Genomic DNA, 19,822 nt, shown 5'->3' on the forward strand with positions numbered 1-19,822 from the left:
GAAATAGTGATGCTCTTTGAAAAAGCACCACTTGTGCCTGTTCTACCGCATACCCTCTGCAATTTCTTTATCATTCATTATTAGGATAGAGAGGCAGGAAAATTGCTACTGTTGAGTGTTCTGTTGAAATCAGAATAGCAACGAGAATGTTTTGCTTTTATGTTGCAGTGCTGAATGACTGCTGCGATTTATGATCTCCACTTAATGATGTCATCAAGCTTTCTCCTCACCGATGTGCATTTAACATCTGACACCCTGCTCTTGCAGTACATCTTTAATTTGACAGTAAAGTGGATGGGCTTTACTGAACAAGCTGGTTTAACTCTCTCTTGCAGTAGGTGCTAGTGATTAGGCAATGTCTCAGTGTATGAATGTGTTTTGTAGCTCCCCAGTGAATTAGAAAGTCCCTGCATATTCCTTCATCCTGGTTCTGACGCTTCTCTAATGAGTTTCAGAAAGAGAGATCAGATAAAAGAAGAGTCACCGTCCCGAGGGAAAAACGAGAGCGATTTAAAAACAAAGACTGGAACATAAAAATGCTGACTTTGCAAACAGCAACTAAGAGAGCGAAGTGATCAAGGCACATCTGAATCCACTGCATGCATATTAACATCCGTCTACTGTGATTCCTTCATCTGGTCGGGTTGAGGTCTGGACATGGGCCCCGAGCGGTCTGGTCTCACGGGGTCCGGTATGGGCTGGGGTCTCATTACTCTGTCTTGGTGTGGATCTGGGACTTGGCTTATAGTTTACAACAAGACCACAGTCTGTTTCCAGTGTATAAAGCTGATAATAACCTCAAACATTTCTGGCATGTAAGCTTCAGCATTAGAGTAAGATATTTCATCTATATAAATACTTTTCCCCCATATCAGCTCTTTCTGTATTTCTCACACTGTCGTCTTCTGGCTATTGATTCCTTTTTTTTGTGGTTCTCTTTCTGTGTTCCTCAGGATTGTTTCGAGGTCAGATGTCATCTACGATGAGGCCGTAACAACAGCTTTACCGGAGTTTGATCCTGATTGTTACCAGAATGGCCACTGCTAAGAAAGGTACGTCTCTTTCTCTTTTCCACCCTCACAATCAAAGTTGACTTTTTTTTTTACGTTTATAATTGTCAAAAATATCAACTATTTCCTCTTCCTTTTTGGCGAAAACAAACTTTCTTCCTCTTTAATTTGTCACATAATATATATATATATACACACACACTATAGAAGGATACAGACATGAACATTATCAATAATTATTAGTGGTGCTTATATGCTATTGTTCTTATATTTAGTTATATGCATATTTCCTGTTTGTTTATTATTATTATATTTTTGTTCAAAAGTAAGGATTTTCAGTCAGATATTTATTTTTACAAATTAAGGCTTTTATTTAGCAGGGATGCATCAAATTAATCAAAACTGACAGTAAAGACTTTTACAATGTTAGACAATATTATTATTTAATATTTAAATGTTATTTTGAACTTTACATTTTTTTTTAAAAAGTCCCGAAAAAAGCAGCAAACCAGTGTGTTAGAAGGATTTCTGAAGGATCATGTGACACTGATGCTGAAAATTCAGCATTGCATGAATACATTTAATTTTTTAAATAGTAAATTGTAATATTTCACAAAAATCTTGAATTTACTATATTTTTAATCAAATAAATGCAGTCTTGATGAACATAAGTCTTTCAAAAACAAAAATGACTGAATAAAACTATAACAACCTTTTTACAAAAGGAGTTGAATATGTTTTTTCAGAATAATCCCAGTAAGCTGACTTTTAAACTTTTTTTTTTTTTATGTCAATCTTCTTATGAGTTTTGACAACCTGCTGCTTTTTCCTTCTCAGGAATGAGACTTCGAGGATGATTTTAATAAAGCATAAACCGTACATGAATTCTTGCTCAGTCGGCGGTGGACTCAGCAGTTGCAAAACAAGTGGGCTGTTTCTTCTTATCACGGAAATGTGCAAGAGCTTGTGTCTGTTTTCACATCTGTCCGAAAAGCCTTTTCAGAGATGTCGGAAAACTCGAAAAAAAAAAAAAGATTAGGTCTTTCCACTATTTATTGTGGTTATCAATCCAGAACATCTATGTTTTCTTTCAGCTCCGACAGCTGTGCAACATTCACAGAGCATCTTTCGAGCCCTGGCTTTGTGTCGTTGCATGGCTGAAGCACGAAACTGAACCAGAACTGCTTTTTGGAAACGCTCCTTTCCATGGGCCGGTTCTCAGGGGCCAGATTTCTCCGTTAGTTGCCATGGTTACAGTGTGAAGTTTAGATGAGGTTCATAAAATGCGGTGCCTCTACTGCACCGCCGGGCATTCGTTTAATAGAGAGCCCGTCTATCTCTGATCCCAGCCAGACTGCAGCATTTCTGATTTGTTTTCAAGCAAATAAGACCTAAAGGTGGGGTGAGCTTTATCCAGCCTTATCTAGAAGTGATCCTAGTCACATACGATTTGAATACTCTGTTTCTTATGCTCCAGAATACTGGATCACTTTACCTTTAACAGACTCTCTAAATATAGATCTAAAATTAAAATCTTATACAATTTTGTACATTTTATTCAGGATAGCTTTTATTTTATATTTTACTATGCGTTTTTTATTTATTTATATATATTATTTTATATATGGTTAAATTAGGATAATTGGAGCATTCTTTTTCCCCAGTGATCTCAACAGCAAAAAAAAAAAAGTTTTTATTTTATTTCTTGCAGTTTTTATATTCTTTTTGGTGTACACACCTAGCTTAATTTAGAAGCTTGCTTTAAAAATAAAGCGGTTTATAATTTATTATTATTATTATTATTATTATTAATAATAACAACAACAAAAACACTAATAAAATCATTGAATCTTTTTTTTCTTAACCTATTGGCTTATGTAGCATTGCAGGGATGCTAGAGTCTTTTATTATTATTAACTTATGTTTTTTTTATTGTTAAGCACATTGAGAAGCTTGCTTTAAAATTACATTTTATTATTGTTTACTTTGTATTTTGTGTTCTTGTTTTCTCTGCTCTGTAATAACATTTAGGAGCTTGCTTCAAAAATAAAGTTTGTTTATTTTTGCCAACAAATAATTTGGCACTGGTAAAACATGTACTATATTATTTATAACATTGCATATCAGGACAGTCACTAGTGAAACTTGGTTTCTTGTGGCACCGTCAGCCAGCCAGTCTTTTTAGGCATCTATCAGGCATTTGGGGCTCAGGAAAAAACCCGAAAGTCAAAGACACAGATACATACACTGTTCAGGCTCTGCTGGTGCAGTGATCAATGTAGTGCTCAGAAGTCGCATGTAGCCAGTTTAATTGTAGATCTCCACTTCAGGACAGAGGAGTATTTTAAGTGTACAGATGTCATCCAGACCATGAGACTGTGTTTGGCAGGTCTGTCCGTCACGCGTGAGAGTGTTTATAGTGCTCTACATCGGGCAAACAGTTGGAGTCCATAACCTCTGAAATGAGGCCAATAATGTAGACACAAATGCCGTCCAGTCCCAGCTTACATTGCGTTATGTGTAATTTTATCTCTGTTGCACAAGACTTAGAGCAGCAGGCAAACAGCATCACCACTGACCCTCCAGACTCCTATCATTCTCATATTAGCATTATATAATCATACGCATTTCAAAAAAGTTTTCTTTCTCTTCTTTTCTGCATGTGCTAATCTAGTTTCAAATTAAAACTGGCATTGCACAATGCAAATATAGTTATAGCTCTTATGTGACAAATGGTTTGTAATGTTCTTGATGCTTTAGATCAGGGTTCCTCAAATCTTATCCTGGAGGGCCAATGTGCTCCAACCCTGATCAAACTAATCTACCTGTGATTTTCTAATGATCCCAAAGACATTGATTAGCATGCTCAGGTGTGTTTGATTAGGGTTTAAGATGAACTCTGCATGAAAAGTGGATCTCGTGGGTCAGATTTGAGGATCCCTGCTTTAGGTAAAAGCAGTTGCTAAATGCAATATTTACTGAAGCTAGTTTTGAGTGTGAATGTGTTGTATCCTGGCAATTGACTCTTCCTTTTTTTTTTTTTTTTATTACTCTTGCTACTCTCCCGAGATGTTCCCTGAATTTCACATGTCATTTATTTTTATTCATAGCGCAGGGATCTAAAGAGTCCCTGATGTTATCTACAGTCTGTCTGTCAATGGCTGCCTGTTTAATCTTTATTGTGGCTGCTATTGGCAGCTGTTATTGTTGCTCATACTTTGGTTTAGTGATCTGAATAAACTCTCAACACACATCTTAGATTGTTTGTGTCTGTGCAATCATGTGGTTGTTTGGCATTACTATATAAATCATATATGGATGATAGAATATGTGAAGTGGGTTTTTGATTTTGAAGGCTAATAAAACTTTAGCTCAAAAACCTTTTAGCGTGTGTGATCAGCATAAACATTTTCATCAGAAAATGTAAAAATATGAATCATTTTATAGTTACTTGCCCATTTAATTTAGATTCATAGTAGAAGAAAAAGTTAATTGTGGGAAATTAATTGTGACATCTCCAAAATGCAATAAAATCAGGTTATTTTTGCAGAGGCTTTGATCAGATGTAGAGGAATATAGAGAGAAAATGAAGGACAAATCACCATCGCTGATGTTCATTATGGTGGACTCGGATGTGAGTGATTGGAGACTGTTTAATACCCTTAATATGTGGTGTATCTAGCATTGATTTACTCTTACCCTGCCCCACAAATGGATTTTTAATGAAGAATGGGCATTGATCATGCACTCCAGTTTGATCTGTGTCTGAGAAATGTACCCCTGAGGGCCTGGTTACTTGCATTTATTAAATCAGACCATGAAAAGGAAGAACCTATAAGAGCATTAGAAGAGATTTTCTTAATTGTTTTAGTTTTGATATTTTTAATGCTGGTGCTTTAATTAGCACATACAGCTTCCACAGTAACATCATACCAGAAAAGTTGCATCTTTTAATAAATAATTACACTTTCAAAAGGCTCCTATATTCTTGTTCCATTTGCTTGTGCTCTATCTAGCTGTTTTTGAATGCATCTTACATAAACATCCCCTAAAACCACGTCAAGTGAACCTGATACCTGTTTTTCAGTCCTAATAGATCCTGTGGGAAAGAAAGACTGAGACAAACTTGAAAACTAAAAACACCCATATTAGTCTTCTTAGGCCCAATTTAGGTGCTTGTTTGGTCCAAAGCTTAAAGGAATTGTTCAACCAAAAATTTTAATATGCTGAAAATTTTACTCACCCTCAGGCCAAATTGAGTTTGTTTCTTATTGAGAACAGATTTGGAAAAATGTAGCATTGCATCACTTGCTCACCAATGGATCCTCTGGAGTGGTGTGTATTAATGTGGTGTTTTTATCAGATGTTTGGACTGCAGAGGATCCAGTAGTGAAGAGGAGAGATGTAATGCTACATTTCTCCAAATATGTTCCCATGAAGAAACAAACTCACCTTGGAGAGCCAACAAGTCAATACATTTTCATTGAGCGATCGTTTCCTTTATATAAAAAAACAGATTTTTTTAAATAGCATTTAAGACCATGAAGGCATTGGGGTTATTGTACACATCAGCTTTATTCTCTCTGATCCAAGTGTTTTAAACTGATCTGGTTTTGTATTCCTCTGCTTAAACGCAGTTTTTGCCTTTTACACTGAAGCTGGTAAATCCCATGCACATCCAAACTAATGTAAGCCCACTTATGATATAACTTTCTTTGACTAAAGTAATGAAAAGATCTCTGATATTAGAATGAAGGTCATTCAGGTTTTTAGGTGTGAGATGGCAAGTGTGATTTGAATAATTTCAACTTTAAAAGCTTATTGCTGAACATTTTCATTCAGCGACTCACAATCTGGATGTCTTTTAACCTGCGGTCAGTGTGTAATAAGTGCAGCTTTAATCGCTTTGCTTTTGTTCCTCCTGCAGCGTCGTCTAAGACAGGAGGCGTTCGCTTTGCTGAGGAACCCGCTGCAGCCGCTCACTCTCATGTGCATTTTGACGAAAAACTGCACGACTCTATTGTCATGGTGATCCCCGAGTCGAACGGGAACTTCCTGGTGAAGGTGAGAGCGAGTGCTATTGCTGGGGTTATTAATTAGCTTCATTTGAAGTTCTTCAGTCATGCATATGAGTTCATATTACAGGAAGAACATTGATTTAATTTCTCACATCAACGCTTCAGCTTCTTTCCTTTGGTCAGCATATTGTACTTGACTTCTAGCCTTGTCGTTATGTTGAAAGACAGTGACGGGACTCATGCTTGGAGCAGTCAGTATGTCAGAGCATGTGTACTGAACACTTGGCCAAAGCTTGGATGAGATCATTTTTTAATTCCGATTAACGGTTTCCTAATTTTTTCTTTTTGGTGCAATGCATTGCCATCAAGCTTTTTAATTAGTGGGTCTCACTAAGGCGAGCTATTTGAACCAATTGTAAGTATTAAACTGCTATGCAACTCATTCTGTAATGTGTGAAGCTGAATGATATCTGAAATCATGTGGCTTGCTCCAGAGAGATGCAGTGTTACTTTTCTAAGCGATCAGATTTAGTTTTTTTTTTAGAACACCTTGCATAGATGGATGGATGAAATGATGGATATAATGAAAGATGGATGGATGGATGAAAGAATGTATAGAATAAACAATAGATGGATGGATGGAACAAACAATGTATGTATGGATGGATAAAACGAATGATGAATGGATGAAACAATTAATAGAATGTTCAAAGGGTGGATGGACAGATGGATGGAATGAATGACGGTTGGGAGGGGTGGATCGATGGAAGATCGAATGATGGCTGGATGGACGAAACAATGGATAAAATAAAGAAAGGATAGAACGAACAATGGATGAATAGAATGTTGCATGGATGGATAAACAGAATGATGGGTGGACAGAAAGAATGATCGATGGAACAATGGATGCATAGAATGAATGAAGTATAGAAGCATCCCAGCGTTGAACTTGGTCTTGTTTATAAAACATTCCGCACTGAAATGACGGGAACAAACAAACTCCATTGCTGTCCCGGAAAAAACAAACTGCATCCACTGTTCCCTTAAAGCTGGGTTCTTTGAGAAGCCTAACAAGGTTATCTTTCCCACACAACCAAACATACTTCTTTGAAGACATTCTTCTTGAGCGGGTCCTGTTCAGCGCTGCCGATGACTTCCGTAACCCGAATGAAGCATGTTGAGGGGCTGCTCTTGCTCTCGCTCTGGTCGATGTGTGTGCGTGCTTTCAGGAGAAATGCCCATACAAGGAATTCTGCCCTATATGATGTCATACAGGGCCATATGCAAAAAAAAAAAAAAAAAAAATACTTAGTCATATGTCCAACATCTTTTTTTGAAACTTTGTTAAATAGTTGGATTCTAATGCTAACCATGGCCAGTGTAAATATCTCAGAATGTATAAAATAGCTCCCCCTCCCCTAAAAAGATTACTGAAGCTCAAGTCACACAAGTTCTTTGTTGTTGTTGTGAGAACAGTGACTTTTTGAACATATTTAATCACACAGAGAGTGTTTTTTCGTTCCTCCTACTCGCAAATATCTAAGACAAGATACACAGTTATGCTGGCGTTCACCCCACAGTGGGTGTCATATTCTCTTGACTCTTTTCATTGCAGATGTCTTTCTGAAACTGCCCTGTTACTGCCCCATGTTGCCATGGAGACCAGCTTCAGCACCGGCAAGCAGTATATAAACACCTGAACCTCTGGCCTGTCTGCTCTGTTTAATTATTGTGTTTAGATGAGGGCTCTGGTCAGATAAGATGTCATCCTTCACTGAGACACAGATGTAGTTTGATGGTTTCCTACCATGAGCTCTGTCACTGCCTTTCCTAATATTTTCACTTCCCATTCCAAAATATCATCCTAATTTCCTTCCTTGGTTAGTAAGATCTTCAATAATGAACTTTAAATCTGTTTTTTGGGCTGTGAAACAGTTTCATGCAGTTACATCAGTGGATCATATAACAGATTATAAATCATGTATTTCATGCTCCTAAAATTAAAGGGTTAGTTCATCCAAAAATGAAAATTATGTAATTAATAACTCACCCTCATGTCGTTCCAAACCCATAAGACTTCAGTTCATCTTCGGAACATAGTTTAAGATATTTTAGATTCAGTCCAAGAGCTCTCAGTCCCTCCATTGAAAATTATGGGTGCACCGATAAAGATCGGCCGATCATTAATGCGCATCTCGTCAGTAAAGCCGGTTCTCTAATCAGCGGTAAATTCCATCAGGTGCATGATTTTCACATAGTGCACCCCTATTGAAAATGTATGTACGGTATACTGTCCATGTCCAGAAAGGTAATAAAAACATCATCAAAGTAGTCCATGTGACATCAGAGGGTCAGTTCGAATTTGTTGAAGCTTCGAAAATACATTTTGGTCCAAAAATAGCAAAAATTACGACTTTATTCAGCATTGTCTTCTCCAAAAATAATAATATTCCGCACCGTCTTCTCTTAAAATAACATGCATGCATTTTTTCTGTAAAAGCTCAAATGTTCCATTAAAAAAAATAAATTTATAATATATCAGGTTTTGTGTGTTAATAAGTCAACTATGATTGTTGTTTGGCTCTAAATTCATTGAGCTAAGTTGACTATGCTTTCATCAACAGTCAAGGCTGATTTTGTTTATGAAATCAGCTAACTATGATGCCATAAATGAAGCAATCTACTAGGGACTTATAAATAAGTTAACTGTAATTCATACAATGATTTCATCACTCAACTAAGATTTCATTAACCTTGTTTATCACTGTAAACTATGATCTCAGATTTGACTCATTAATCTCATATAATCATAGACCTACTGACACCCAACCATAACCTCTCTGCTTCTCTCCATCTCCTCAGGTGGGCTTCCTGAAAACACAGCACCGATATGAGATAGTGTTCACACTGCCTGAGATGCCAGAACTCGGGAAAGATGTGTGTCCGGCCCCCATCCCCAATCCTCACCTCCATATCACTAACATAACACCGTCCTCAGATGGTACGTCCCATCACTTAAGGTTCAGCTCTCTGACCCATCACAGCTGAACATACTGATGGAGAAAAGAGACGTTAAGTCTGGTGATTTAACATTGCAGTGTTTCCCAAACGTTTTCCAAAATCCTTTAGGCATATTTAAATCATTTTTATAATGATAAAGAAACAAAAAAGTTGCAACTAAAGTCTTTTGGGGAAAAGAAAATGGTTCTTCTATATGGCATCTTTCTAAAAAAAAAAAAAACTTTTGGAAATGTTATATATAAGACTGAATTAGACCATGACATTCGCACAAACAGATCACAAATATACTTGTTTGACCGAGCTTTGCGTCCTCTTAAGAATAAAACTCCTGAGAGCTATATTCAAGTGAAGGGCCCTCAGAACCGGTTTACACCAGTTATGATTGAGTTCATTTAATGGGAAAGAATGAACGAGTGCTCTATGATCACTGCTGAACAAAAGATTAAGCGTGAATCATCGCATGATTGCTTTGAAAGCTGCGGATCTGCTGATGAGAAACGCTCACTATTTCAGCAGTAACTGAATTAAACTGATGCTCATTTGAGAGTATTGGCTGATCAGTTAAACAAAAAGATGCATGGGCCTATATGCTATTTTTTATAGGCATTAAAATAAAGCATTTATGGGTTTTTTCAACACGCAGCTGTTCTGTGAGACACAGTGAATTAAAAATGTCCCAACGTGTAAACATACGGCTCAGTAGCATTGCTGTTTGCGATTATAATACAACTCATGGTGCTGAATGTGGTGCCTACATTTAAAAACGTGAGACACATGTAAGTGGAGCAAGTTTTGCAAAGAAAAAAAAGATTCAAGCAAATTTACACCGTAAAAGAATGGAAAGCAGCCCCTCAGATTTTTGAGCCAAGAGTATTTTAATGCATTGAATGCATTTTCTATTTGATACAATCACACCGGTGTGATAAGAATGCTCAGTGCGGCACATCAGCAGCTGCTAAATTAAACCTGAGATCGCTCTGGCGCTGAGACAGAAGCATTTTTACAGCGCTGAGCATTATAACCAATCACAAACGATTCTGATGATCTTGTGAATTCAATGGCCAATCGGAGGTGTTCAGATGAGTCATCGCTTAAACCCTGGTGTTTTGTTCAGTGCGTGCACTCGCTGACTGAATTCTGCTCTCTGGCGAATTCTCTCACCAGAAACAATGAAGTGCAGATGTGTGTAAGATGTAAGCTAGATATTCAGGTTGGATATCAGGTAGGTTGCTTTGTCATTTAACTGAGGGCACATATTAACGAAATTCCATTCCTATGGCTCTGTACTAACTAAAACATGACTGTACAGTATCAGTAGCTATAAAAATATTTCAAAAAATATAATGAAAGATGCTACAGCATATATTAAAATAGAAGCTAGCACTAAAAGGAAATGAGATTTTTCTAATGCACATGGTGATGAGTGGCATCTAAATTCAATTATTGCACTTATTATGAAGTGGCAGCCGCTAAATACAATTATTGCACATTATAAATAAATACTGTTATTGCAGTATCCCCATCTTTACATTAACACTAACATTAGGCTACTTTGCCCATCACCCATTACATTACAGTTGATCAGCTAACATGATCTATAAAGGTGCAAAATGCATTTACTTACATATTTGAGAACGAATACGTTTGGTAATATTTCGGATATAAAAATTGAAAAATTACCAATTGTGGGCCTTTAATCAGTTTGTGCCCTCATAATCCATCCCTGGTGTATACATATGAGTGTCCCAACATCCCAAAACCTGCTGCAGTAGTGTTAGTGGAGACTGGCCTATGCCTGTTTGTGTTGTGATTTATAATGCTGCTTGTGACACCGCTCACAGCAGCTTCAAGGTATTTTCCATTGCGGCGATAGATTGTGTGCATTTGCCAAGGAGAAGATAAATATAGACATCAGATAGGAGATGTGCCCATGAATAAATACAGTTCTAGCTGAACTCATCGATTCCTAAATTGGTGTGACCTACAGCTAAGCAATCATTTTGTCTGTGAGATCAAGACATGTTTTGTGCACAGTGGCTGTAGATGATTGTGGAAAATACTTTTTGTTGTTGACTGTGTCTGTCTTCAGGAGGTCTGAGGGTGACTTGTGAATATATGGCCCATCAGGAGGGAGTGATGTGTGAGGAGGTGCAGATTCTTAGCGAGAGCAAAGAAGACGCGAGTGTGAAGGTCAAAGTTCATGCTCGTGTCATGGGTAAGTGACCGCTGATTTTCCATTATCCTGGCTAATGTTTCTGAGAAGTTGTGACATCTTTGGACAAAAAAATGTCCAAAAAGTTAAGGCACAATTTGAATGAAGCTCTGAATAAAAGGAGATCAGACACACGGTTGTTTGCTGCTCTCTACTGGTATTCTTATGTAAAATCTGATTAAAAGAATAGTTCAACACAAGTTTAGCTCTGACAGCATGTGCAGAATAATGTCCATCACAACAATAAGTTTAACTTGTCCCTTGTTTTGTTTTTAGTTCCACTGTAAGTGTTGATGTGTACGTTTTGCCATTTTTAAAGAAAATAATTTTTTATTTTCAGCAAAAATTTGCTGAAAAGGTCCTCACCCTCAGGCCATCCACGATTTAGATGAGTTTATTTCTTTGGAGAATCAAGCAATACATCACTTGTTCACCAATGGATCCTCTGCAGTGAAATGGGTGCCGTCAGAATGAGAGTCCAAACATCTGATAAAAACATCACAATAATGCACAAGTAATCCACACCACTCCAGTCCATCAGTTAATGTCTTGTGAAGTGAAAGATTGTGTGTTTTTAAGAGACAAATTCATCATTAAGATATTTTTTAATTCTAACCACTGCTTCCAGGTAAAATGTGACTTAACACTTTATAAGAAAGTAATCTCATCTGAAACCGGAGAGAATTTACTGTAATTCAAGCACCGTTTACAAGCAAAAACAGTTCTAAACAAATATTTTCATTGATTTTGATGTGGGAGGACAACGGGATTTTATTCTGTTAAGGACTCATATTTTGGCCAGAGGCTATGGATTAAAGTTAAAACATCTTAATGATGAATATGTTGCTTATAAACACAGCTTGTTGCGTCACAAGACATTATCTGATGGACTGGTGTGGATTCTCATGATGTTTTTGTCAGCTGTTTGGACTCTCATTTTGACGGCACCCATTCACTGCAGAGGATCCTTTGGTGAGCAAGTGATACAATGCTACATTTCTCCAAATCTGTTCTGATGAAGAAACAAACTACATTTTGGATGGCCTCAGGGTGAGTACATCTTCAGCAAAATAAAATTGTAAAAACTTCAAAACAGAATGTTTTGTGAACAGATATAAAGTTGAACTTGTGTAGTGCTGTAAACGTCTGTTCTCCTCTGTCAGACCGTCATCACGGGACTCCGATGCTGCTGGAAGGCGTGCGCTGCATAGGAGCAGAACTCGAGTATGACTCTGAGCAAAGCGACTGGCAAGGCTTCGACTGAGCGCCTGAACCTCACAGACTTCCCAATCAGTGCCATATATCTCGTGTCGGCGGCGACAGAATATTCCAGATTCTGGACTTCTGTAATCAGTGTCACTGCTTTCTGCTCGCAGCGTTTGGAAACAAACTGTGGTTACTAGCTTGTTTGTACTGTTACAATTGAATGTAGGAATGATCTATCGTTTACTGTAGCTCTCTGTGAATTGCTGTTTTTCAGGTTTGAATAAAAAACAATTTTTTTAGATAAAAACAAGTGTAATATGCTCTCATGTCTGTGCTTTTGCACTTTCTTGCAGCGAGCTGATGTGAGGATAATGTTTTTCAGCTTGTTTGTACCAGTAGGAGGCGCTGCTGGCAACAAAATCAATCTGACACGTTTCACCTTGAACTTCGGTGGCATCTTGGCTTTTAAAGTTTGAATGTTTTGATTCATCTGCTGAAATGAATTCGATAGTAATTTACTCCAAATCATTTTAGATCCAGCAAATGTTGGAGATTTTGTCTGCCCTGATAGATTTTTTATGAGATCATCAGTTTAAGGGCTTGTTCATTCATCTTTTGTGTGTTTTTTTTTTTAAGCCAAAGTGCCTGAATCACGTACCTTGTAGTTGATTTGATTGATGCTAGCATGTAAATCGAGCTATTACACATTGAACATTGACAGCCTTATTTCAGCATAGTGCTATGTCTATTCTTAACTCTATTTTACTGCTTTTATGAGGTCTCTGGATCTCTATGAAAGTTCATGTGTCTTTTCAAATGGAAATTCAAAATAATTTCTCCCAGAGCAAATAATGTTGAGGGTCTTCATTGTTAACGACTTGTTTCTCTGTCCTACTGTAATTTTTTAACTCAAAATTCAAATAAAATTCACTTGTTGATTCAAAATGCTTTTAGAAGTTTTAAGTTTATAAAACAATTGTGAATCATTGCATTGAACAACCACTAGTGAGCAGTGTACTCTAAAATTAATAATGAACATATTTACAGTTTCCTGAATGTTAAGGATTGGACATCTGGTTGCATGTTTTGGTTTTTGATAAATGTACAATAAAATCACAAGTCTGATAATGAATTATGAATATACAAATGTCTTCATGTCCACTCATGCATTTTCCTATGGAAAAGATGGATGTCTTCAGAAGATTAAATAATCATTGATCGGAGGTACTTGCATTACTTCTGAAGAAACTTTAACTTCATTTTCTGATCTTATTTTAAATTGATTAATGACTGACTTCATGCATTCCTCCTACATCCATCACGTGTAGCTTTCATTTTTCATCGCTAACAAATACACAATATTTTTTTGTATTTTTACATTTTAATTTTTAGCTATGCAAATCTGACACCCTGAAAGGAAAAAAACATGTGTAGTCTATCAGTATAATAATAAACCTTATTTCCAGACCCAGAGGGATCCATAGTACAACACAAAAACACATACATTGAAAAAAAAAACAAATAATAAATAAACAAGAAGTAAAAATAGACCCTCCACAGTGTTCAGTGTCTAACATACAGACATGTACACCAATGGTTCCACAGTCTGGACGAAAATCTTCGAACTTCGTCTAGGGTTAGCCAACACAGCAATTAGGTCATTTTTTGACTCAGACACCCTACCCATAAATTTAAACATTAAGTTACGCAAGACTGCAGCACAGGTACCCCAGCACTAACAAACATATGGCTGCACTGGAGTCTCTTGGGACTCTTAGCAGCAGCCTCATGCTGTCATTATAAGCCACTGTGAGCTTTCTAATGCTATCTTGCTTATAACGGCACCAAAGATAGGCAGTTAACAACGGTGTACAGTATGTTCTAAAGAGTGAAATCTTCACAGGAACAGAGCACATACTAAACTTACGACACAACATGTTCGCTTGCACATACAGCTTACGACGCTGCCTATAAATATCCTTATCATCAGACAGGTCATTTGCAATAATATGGCCAAGATATTTAATATCTGTGCATACATCAAGTACAGTACCAGATAGATAAAAATCAGGAAAATGAGAATGTTTATCATCTCTACTTCTTATAGTCATAATTTTACTCCTTTTTGGATTATACTTTATATCAAAATCTACACCATACTGTGTGCATAGTCTCAAAAGCTGTTGTATACCAGCACTATATGGGCTAAAAATTACCAAGTCATCAGCGTACATAAGGGGATTAATTAGTGAGTCACCAACCCTACAACCTGTACCACAAGCATTTAAAATCATAGACAAATCATTCATATACACATTAAAAAGAAAAGGAGACAGAATTCCACCCTGTCGAACCCCATTGGTCACTTTAAAGGGAGCCGTTGTTACACTCATTGTTAACTCTCATTGTCTGATGAGAATACCAATAGACCAAGATTCTAATCCAAAAACCAGGGACCCCACTTTTAATCAGTTTTAAAAACAATTTTTGATGATTAACACGGTCAAATGCTTTAGAGGCATCAATGAAGCACAAGAACATTGTGGAATTTTGTTTATTATATCTATCTAAAATTTCCTTTAGTGCAAAAATACATAAATCAGTACCATGCTTACGTTTAAAACCAAATTGATTATCCGTAGACAGGACGTACCTCTCAAGTCTACACAGAACAACTGTCTCCAGCACTTTTGACATAACACTGGCCAAAGCTATTGGCCTATAGTTATCTGAGCTATTCAGCTTCCCCACTTTATCCTTGATAACAGGTACCAGCTCAACAGACAGCATAGAATCAGGTAACTCCCCATGAACAAAAAACCCTGTGTAGCACATAGCCACCAGAGGACACAGTTTCTTACTGGCAAGTTTAAGATGTTCAGCTGTAATATGGTCCGGACCACATGCCTTATTATCCCTTAGCTTCAATATTGCTTCATGGATTTCAGAAGAAGTAATAACAACATCATCATTATGCTCCACATTATCCACCACAAACAGATTACTTTTTACACAGTTTAGTAGTTCACAATAATGTTTCCGCCATAACTGTGAAATTTCATCAGGACCACTCACACCATCTATATGAGACGGAAGAGATATTTTGCAATTATTAATAGTTTTAATTTCTTTCCAGAAATCATTAACATTATTATTTTGCAGCTTCCATGCCAGTGAATCAGACCTCATAATGTTTTCATTTTTTTTAATATAGCGAAGTGCACATTTAAATCTGGCATTAGTGCTTTTTTTTTTGTTGTTTCAAACAAGGGGCCATGCCTACTTTTGCCTGACTCAGCCCATTTTTTAAAAGCATTACGGGCCTCTGAAGCTCTTCTACGTATTCCTTTCAACCTGGCTTAGCAATGCACAAGTTTTTCCTAGGTTTATATAGAGGCCTACTCGAAATACTGAGAGCGTCATACAGGGAACATAAAGCCTTACAGTGTTGCACATTCTTACAATCCATATCCCGACACAATAAGGCATCATTTGGGACCTCAATATTGGCCAACAAAGCATCTGAATGATCAACATACCTATTAAGAAATTTTTGACAAATTTATTTTCTCTACATCAATGCCATTGTCCACAGGCAACAACACCGGTATAGTGCCCATGTTCAGCACCACGAAAAAAGGTATATGGTCCGTAGTAGCCAGATCATACTCAATCTTCATTATCTCAATGGAGTCATGGGCATCCACTGTACAAAGGCAGTGATCTAGCCAGGAAGTAGAGTGTCAGGCCTCACTGATATAAGTATAACTATCATTTGGCAATAGTACCTTACTAGATAAAATTAATCCACTGTCTGTACAAAACTGCAATAAATGATTACCAAATGAAGAGTTTGCATCAGTAATGTCAGCATTCATGTCACCTAAAACATATATGCAGGTGGATGAATTATCCTGAATAAAAGACATAATGAATGCCAATCTACTGAGGTACTCATCCTCATTAAATATGCACTCATATGGCATATAAACATTCAAAATGATTAGTATAAATTTTGCATGGTCTTCTATCTCATTTTCACTTCATTAATGAGAAAGCGCGCTATAGTGAGCAGATTACTGTGAGCCCAGATCAGTAATGAAGGTTTGTGGTTTTTATGTCAGTCATTCAGTGTCAGAATCTCCTCCTCAGGGAAGAGTATTGTCTCTATGTCTGAGTGTCACTATCTTTGTGTGTCACTGCGATGTCTGACACTGATCTACTGAAGCAGAAAACTCTGCTCAGAGCCAAATGAACACTCCTAATCTTAGTTTTATGAAAATGTGGCATCTTCTTCTTGACTGTGCCACATCTTCACAGCTGGTGAGAGCATGTGATGGTTTAACTGAGCTGCCAGAGTGTTTTTTCAAACTCATATTACAATTGATACAAACACAAAACTGACTTTAACAGGCTACACACGATACACAAGTTTCCATTAAGAAATGGTACAGAACATTGATAAAAAAAAAATTGTATTTTAAATAGTAACTGTCTATTTTGTTTATTGGCTATTCTTGGTTAGCCTAGCCTACTGAAATGTGTTTGCCACAATAAGATCACAGAACCTCGACTGTAATTTGAATTACAAATTCGATTTTTTTCTCATTACATCTATTTGATTTGTAAATGACTGTAACTACTATGGTTGGTTTTAAGTCTTATTTCAATAAAATGGCCTAGATTCATTTCTGTTTATTCATACTGATGTTCACATAGTTCACACGACGACGCCTTAAATTGATGCGAGTTTATTGCAGATTCCATGTTATAATATAAAGTTATCTATTGGATTTGTCGTTCCGGTTTAAACGTTTTCGTAGCTGCATTATTGTTCACTTTTAAAATGATAACGTTCACGTCTGATTCTATGATTTCTTATCAACTAATGATACTGGGGGGATTTTTTTTTATAATGTTTACAGTTAAGGTCCACGTTTTTCTATCAGAATGAAGAACCAAGAAACTGTTATGTCTTGATTTGACTCTTACATATAAATTAGATTGGGTGTAAATCAACGCACCCTGAGTTACATTCAATTATATTAATGACTTGAATCATATATTGAGCCTCATTTGATTTTACTTGACGAAACATGTCTGGTAGATAAAATATCCAACATATTAACTTTGAGAGCTTTTGAAAGCTTTTATTATAAGCTGGAAGCACGGGATACATTTTAAGCACGACTCACTTTCCTCAGCGAACGAATCACTTTCGTAGCCTTATTTTTGGACCGGGCCGCATGCCATACTAGACCTCTCTTGACTGAATACTGCTGGTTTGAGGAACTGACTGACAGCTCCATTCATCACCTTCACCGTTTAATCTGTGCTGAGCAGCTGAATTCAATAAAGAGCCATTTCACCACTGAATGAGAAACACTGTTGAAAGTGGCAAAACTGCAATTATGTCATTGCGGCCTCCGTAATGGGATCGCGCTCTAGTATAAAATATTCTAATTGTGTTGTTGTGTATTATGGCAGTGGTCCAGCGATGAGACGAACACATGTGGTTCACGCGCCGCGAGGTAAACACAAATAAACCTCTCCTTCATACAAGAATGACTAGAATGCATCTTACAAACCGAAACCCCATCCCTTCTGTCTATTCATGTGGATGTACATTGAAAGTCTGAACGTCTGTCAATACTGAGTCAAAAAGAGCTCAGTCTCATGAAAATGTGTATAAATAGTACTCTCAGTTTGGTTAACTATAGGCTACGCAATCAGGGGGAATACTGCAGATCTGACAGTAGTCCAGAAGACAATCATTTGACACCCTTCACAAGGAGGATAAGCCACAAATATTAATTGCCAAAGAAGCTGGCTGTTCACAGAGTGCTGTATTCAAGCATGTTAACAGAAAGTTGAGTGGAACAAAAAAGTATTGAAGAAAAAGATGCACAACCAAGAGAAACAGCTTTATGAGGATTGTCAAGCAAACTGGATTCAATAATTTGAGTGAACTTCACAAGGAGTGGGCTGGGGTCAAGGCATCAAGAGCCACCACACACAGACATTTACTTCTAAACCACAAACAACGTAAGAGGCATCTTACCTGGGCTAAGGAGAAGAACTGGACTGTTGCCCAGTGGTCCAAATTCCTCTTTTCAGATGAGAACAAGTTTTGTATTTGATTTGGAAACAGAGATCCTATAGAGTCTGGAGGAAGGGTGGAGAAGCTCAAAGCCTAAGTTGCTTGAAGTCCAGTGTTAAGTTTCCAAAGTCTGTGATGATTTGGGGTGCAATGTCATCTGCTGGTGTTGGTCCATTGTGTTTTTTGAAAACCAAAGTCACTGCACCCATTTACCAAGACATCTTGAAGCACTTCTGCTGACCAGCTTTTTGAATATGCTGATTTCATTTTAAAAGTAGGATTTGGGACCTGCCCACACTGCAAAAAGCACCAGAAGTTTGTTAAATGACTATGGAGAATCTATATACCAAAAAATACAGAGGAGCTGAAGGCCACTGTCAAAGAAACCTGGGTGTCCATACCACTTTAGCAGTCACAAACTGATCACCTCCATGCCATGCCAAATTGAAGGGAGCCCTACAAAGTATTGAGTAGCTACATGTACAGTAGAGTAAATGAGCATACTTTCCAGAAGGTCAACTCTTTTTATTGGTCTCATGAAGTATTCTAATTTGTTGAGATCGTGAATTGGTGGCTTTTTGTTAAATGTGAGCCAAAATCATCACAATTAAAAGAACCAAAGACTTAAACTGCTTCAGTCTGTGTGCATTGAATTTATTTAATACACGAGTTTCACAATTTGAGTTGAATTACCGAAATAAATAAACTATTCCAAAGACAATCTAATTTATTGAGATGCCCGCTTCTACCCCACAACTCTAAACCTAACCATCACGCATATCACGCCTAAGTCCAGTTTTGCATATACCACGAGTTTTCGTTTTTAATTGGTGTAGGTCTACTACTTATACGCACTTTCATGAGATCTGGTTTGTTTTCAAACATAAAGAATTAAACAACGGTGTTTAAGCAGGGAAATGGGCAAAAATCGTGTTATTAAATTTTAGCTTGACCGCTACCTTTTGATGTGTTCATCCAGGCGTATTTCTGCAAATAGTAGTAAATCCCTCGGTGCTTTTTCCATACTTTCAGATTTAGTTCGAAGAAATACTCATTCCGTGTTCTAATCTTTTAAAGCGCTTACTTTATAATCGAAGCATCAGATCACATTTGTCTTGACCGCCATTGGTGGCGCTGAACACCCCTGACATCTGACTGGCCACCTCAATTGAATATGCTAATATTGCATTTGCTTTGTTTAATCGCCTGCTGAAAGAAGCATTTATTTTAACCTTTAACTCAAGGACACAGTTCT

The 19,822-nt window shown here is 37.2% G+C and overlaps 1 protein-coding gene across 1 annotated transcript; it reads left to right on the top strand.

Moving 5' to 3' along the window:
* Nucleotides 1-597: 597 nt before the first annotated feature.
* Nucleotides 598-13,599, top strand: LOC113097386 (UPF0687 protein C20orf27 homolog). The gene is made up of 6 exons (XM_026262627.1): nucleotides 598-815; nucleotides 954-1,052; nucleotides 5,938-6,074; nucleotides 8,891-9,029; nucleotides 11,139-11,264; nucleotides 12,425-13,599. Exons 2-6 carry the CDS (start codon nucleotides 1,034-1,036, stop codon nucleotides 12,523-12,525), a joined length of 522 nt encoding a protein of 173 aa, XP_026118412.1. The 5' UTR covers nucleotides 598-815; nucleotides 954-1,033; the 3' UTR covers nucleotides 12,526-13,599.
* Nucleotides 13,600-19,822: the final 6,223 nt, after the last annotated feature.

This window comes from Carassius auratus, unplaced genomic scaffold (genome assembly GCF_003368295.1).
Source record: "Carassius auratus strain Wakin unplaced genomic scaffold, ASM336829v1 scaf_tig00216216, whole genome shotgun sequence".
NCBI lineage: Eukaryota > Metazoa > Chordata > Actinopteri > Cypriniformes > Cyprinidae > Carassius > Carassius auratus.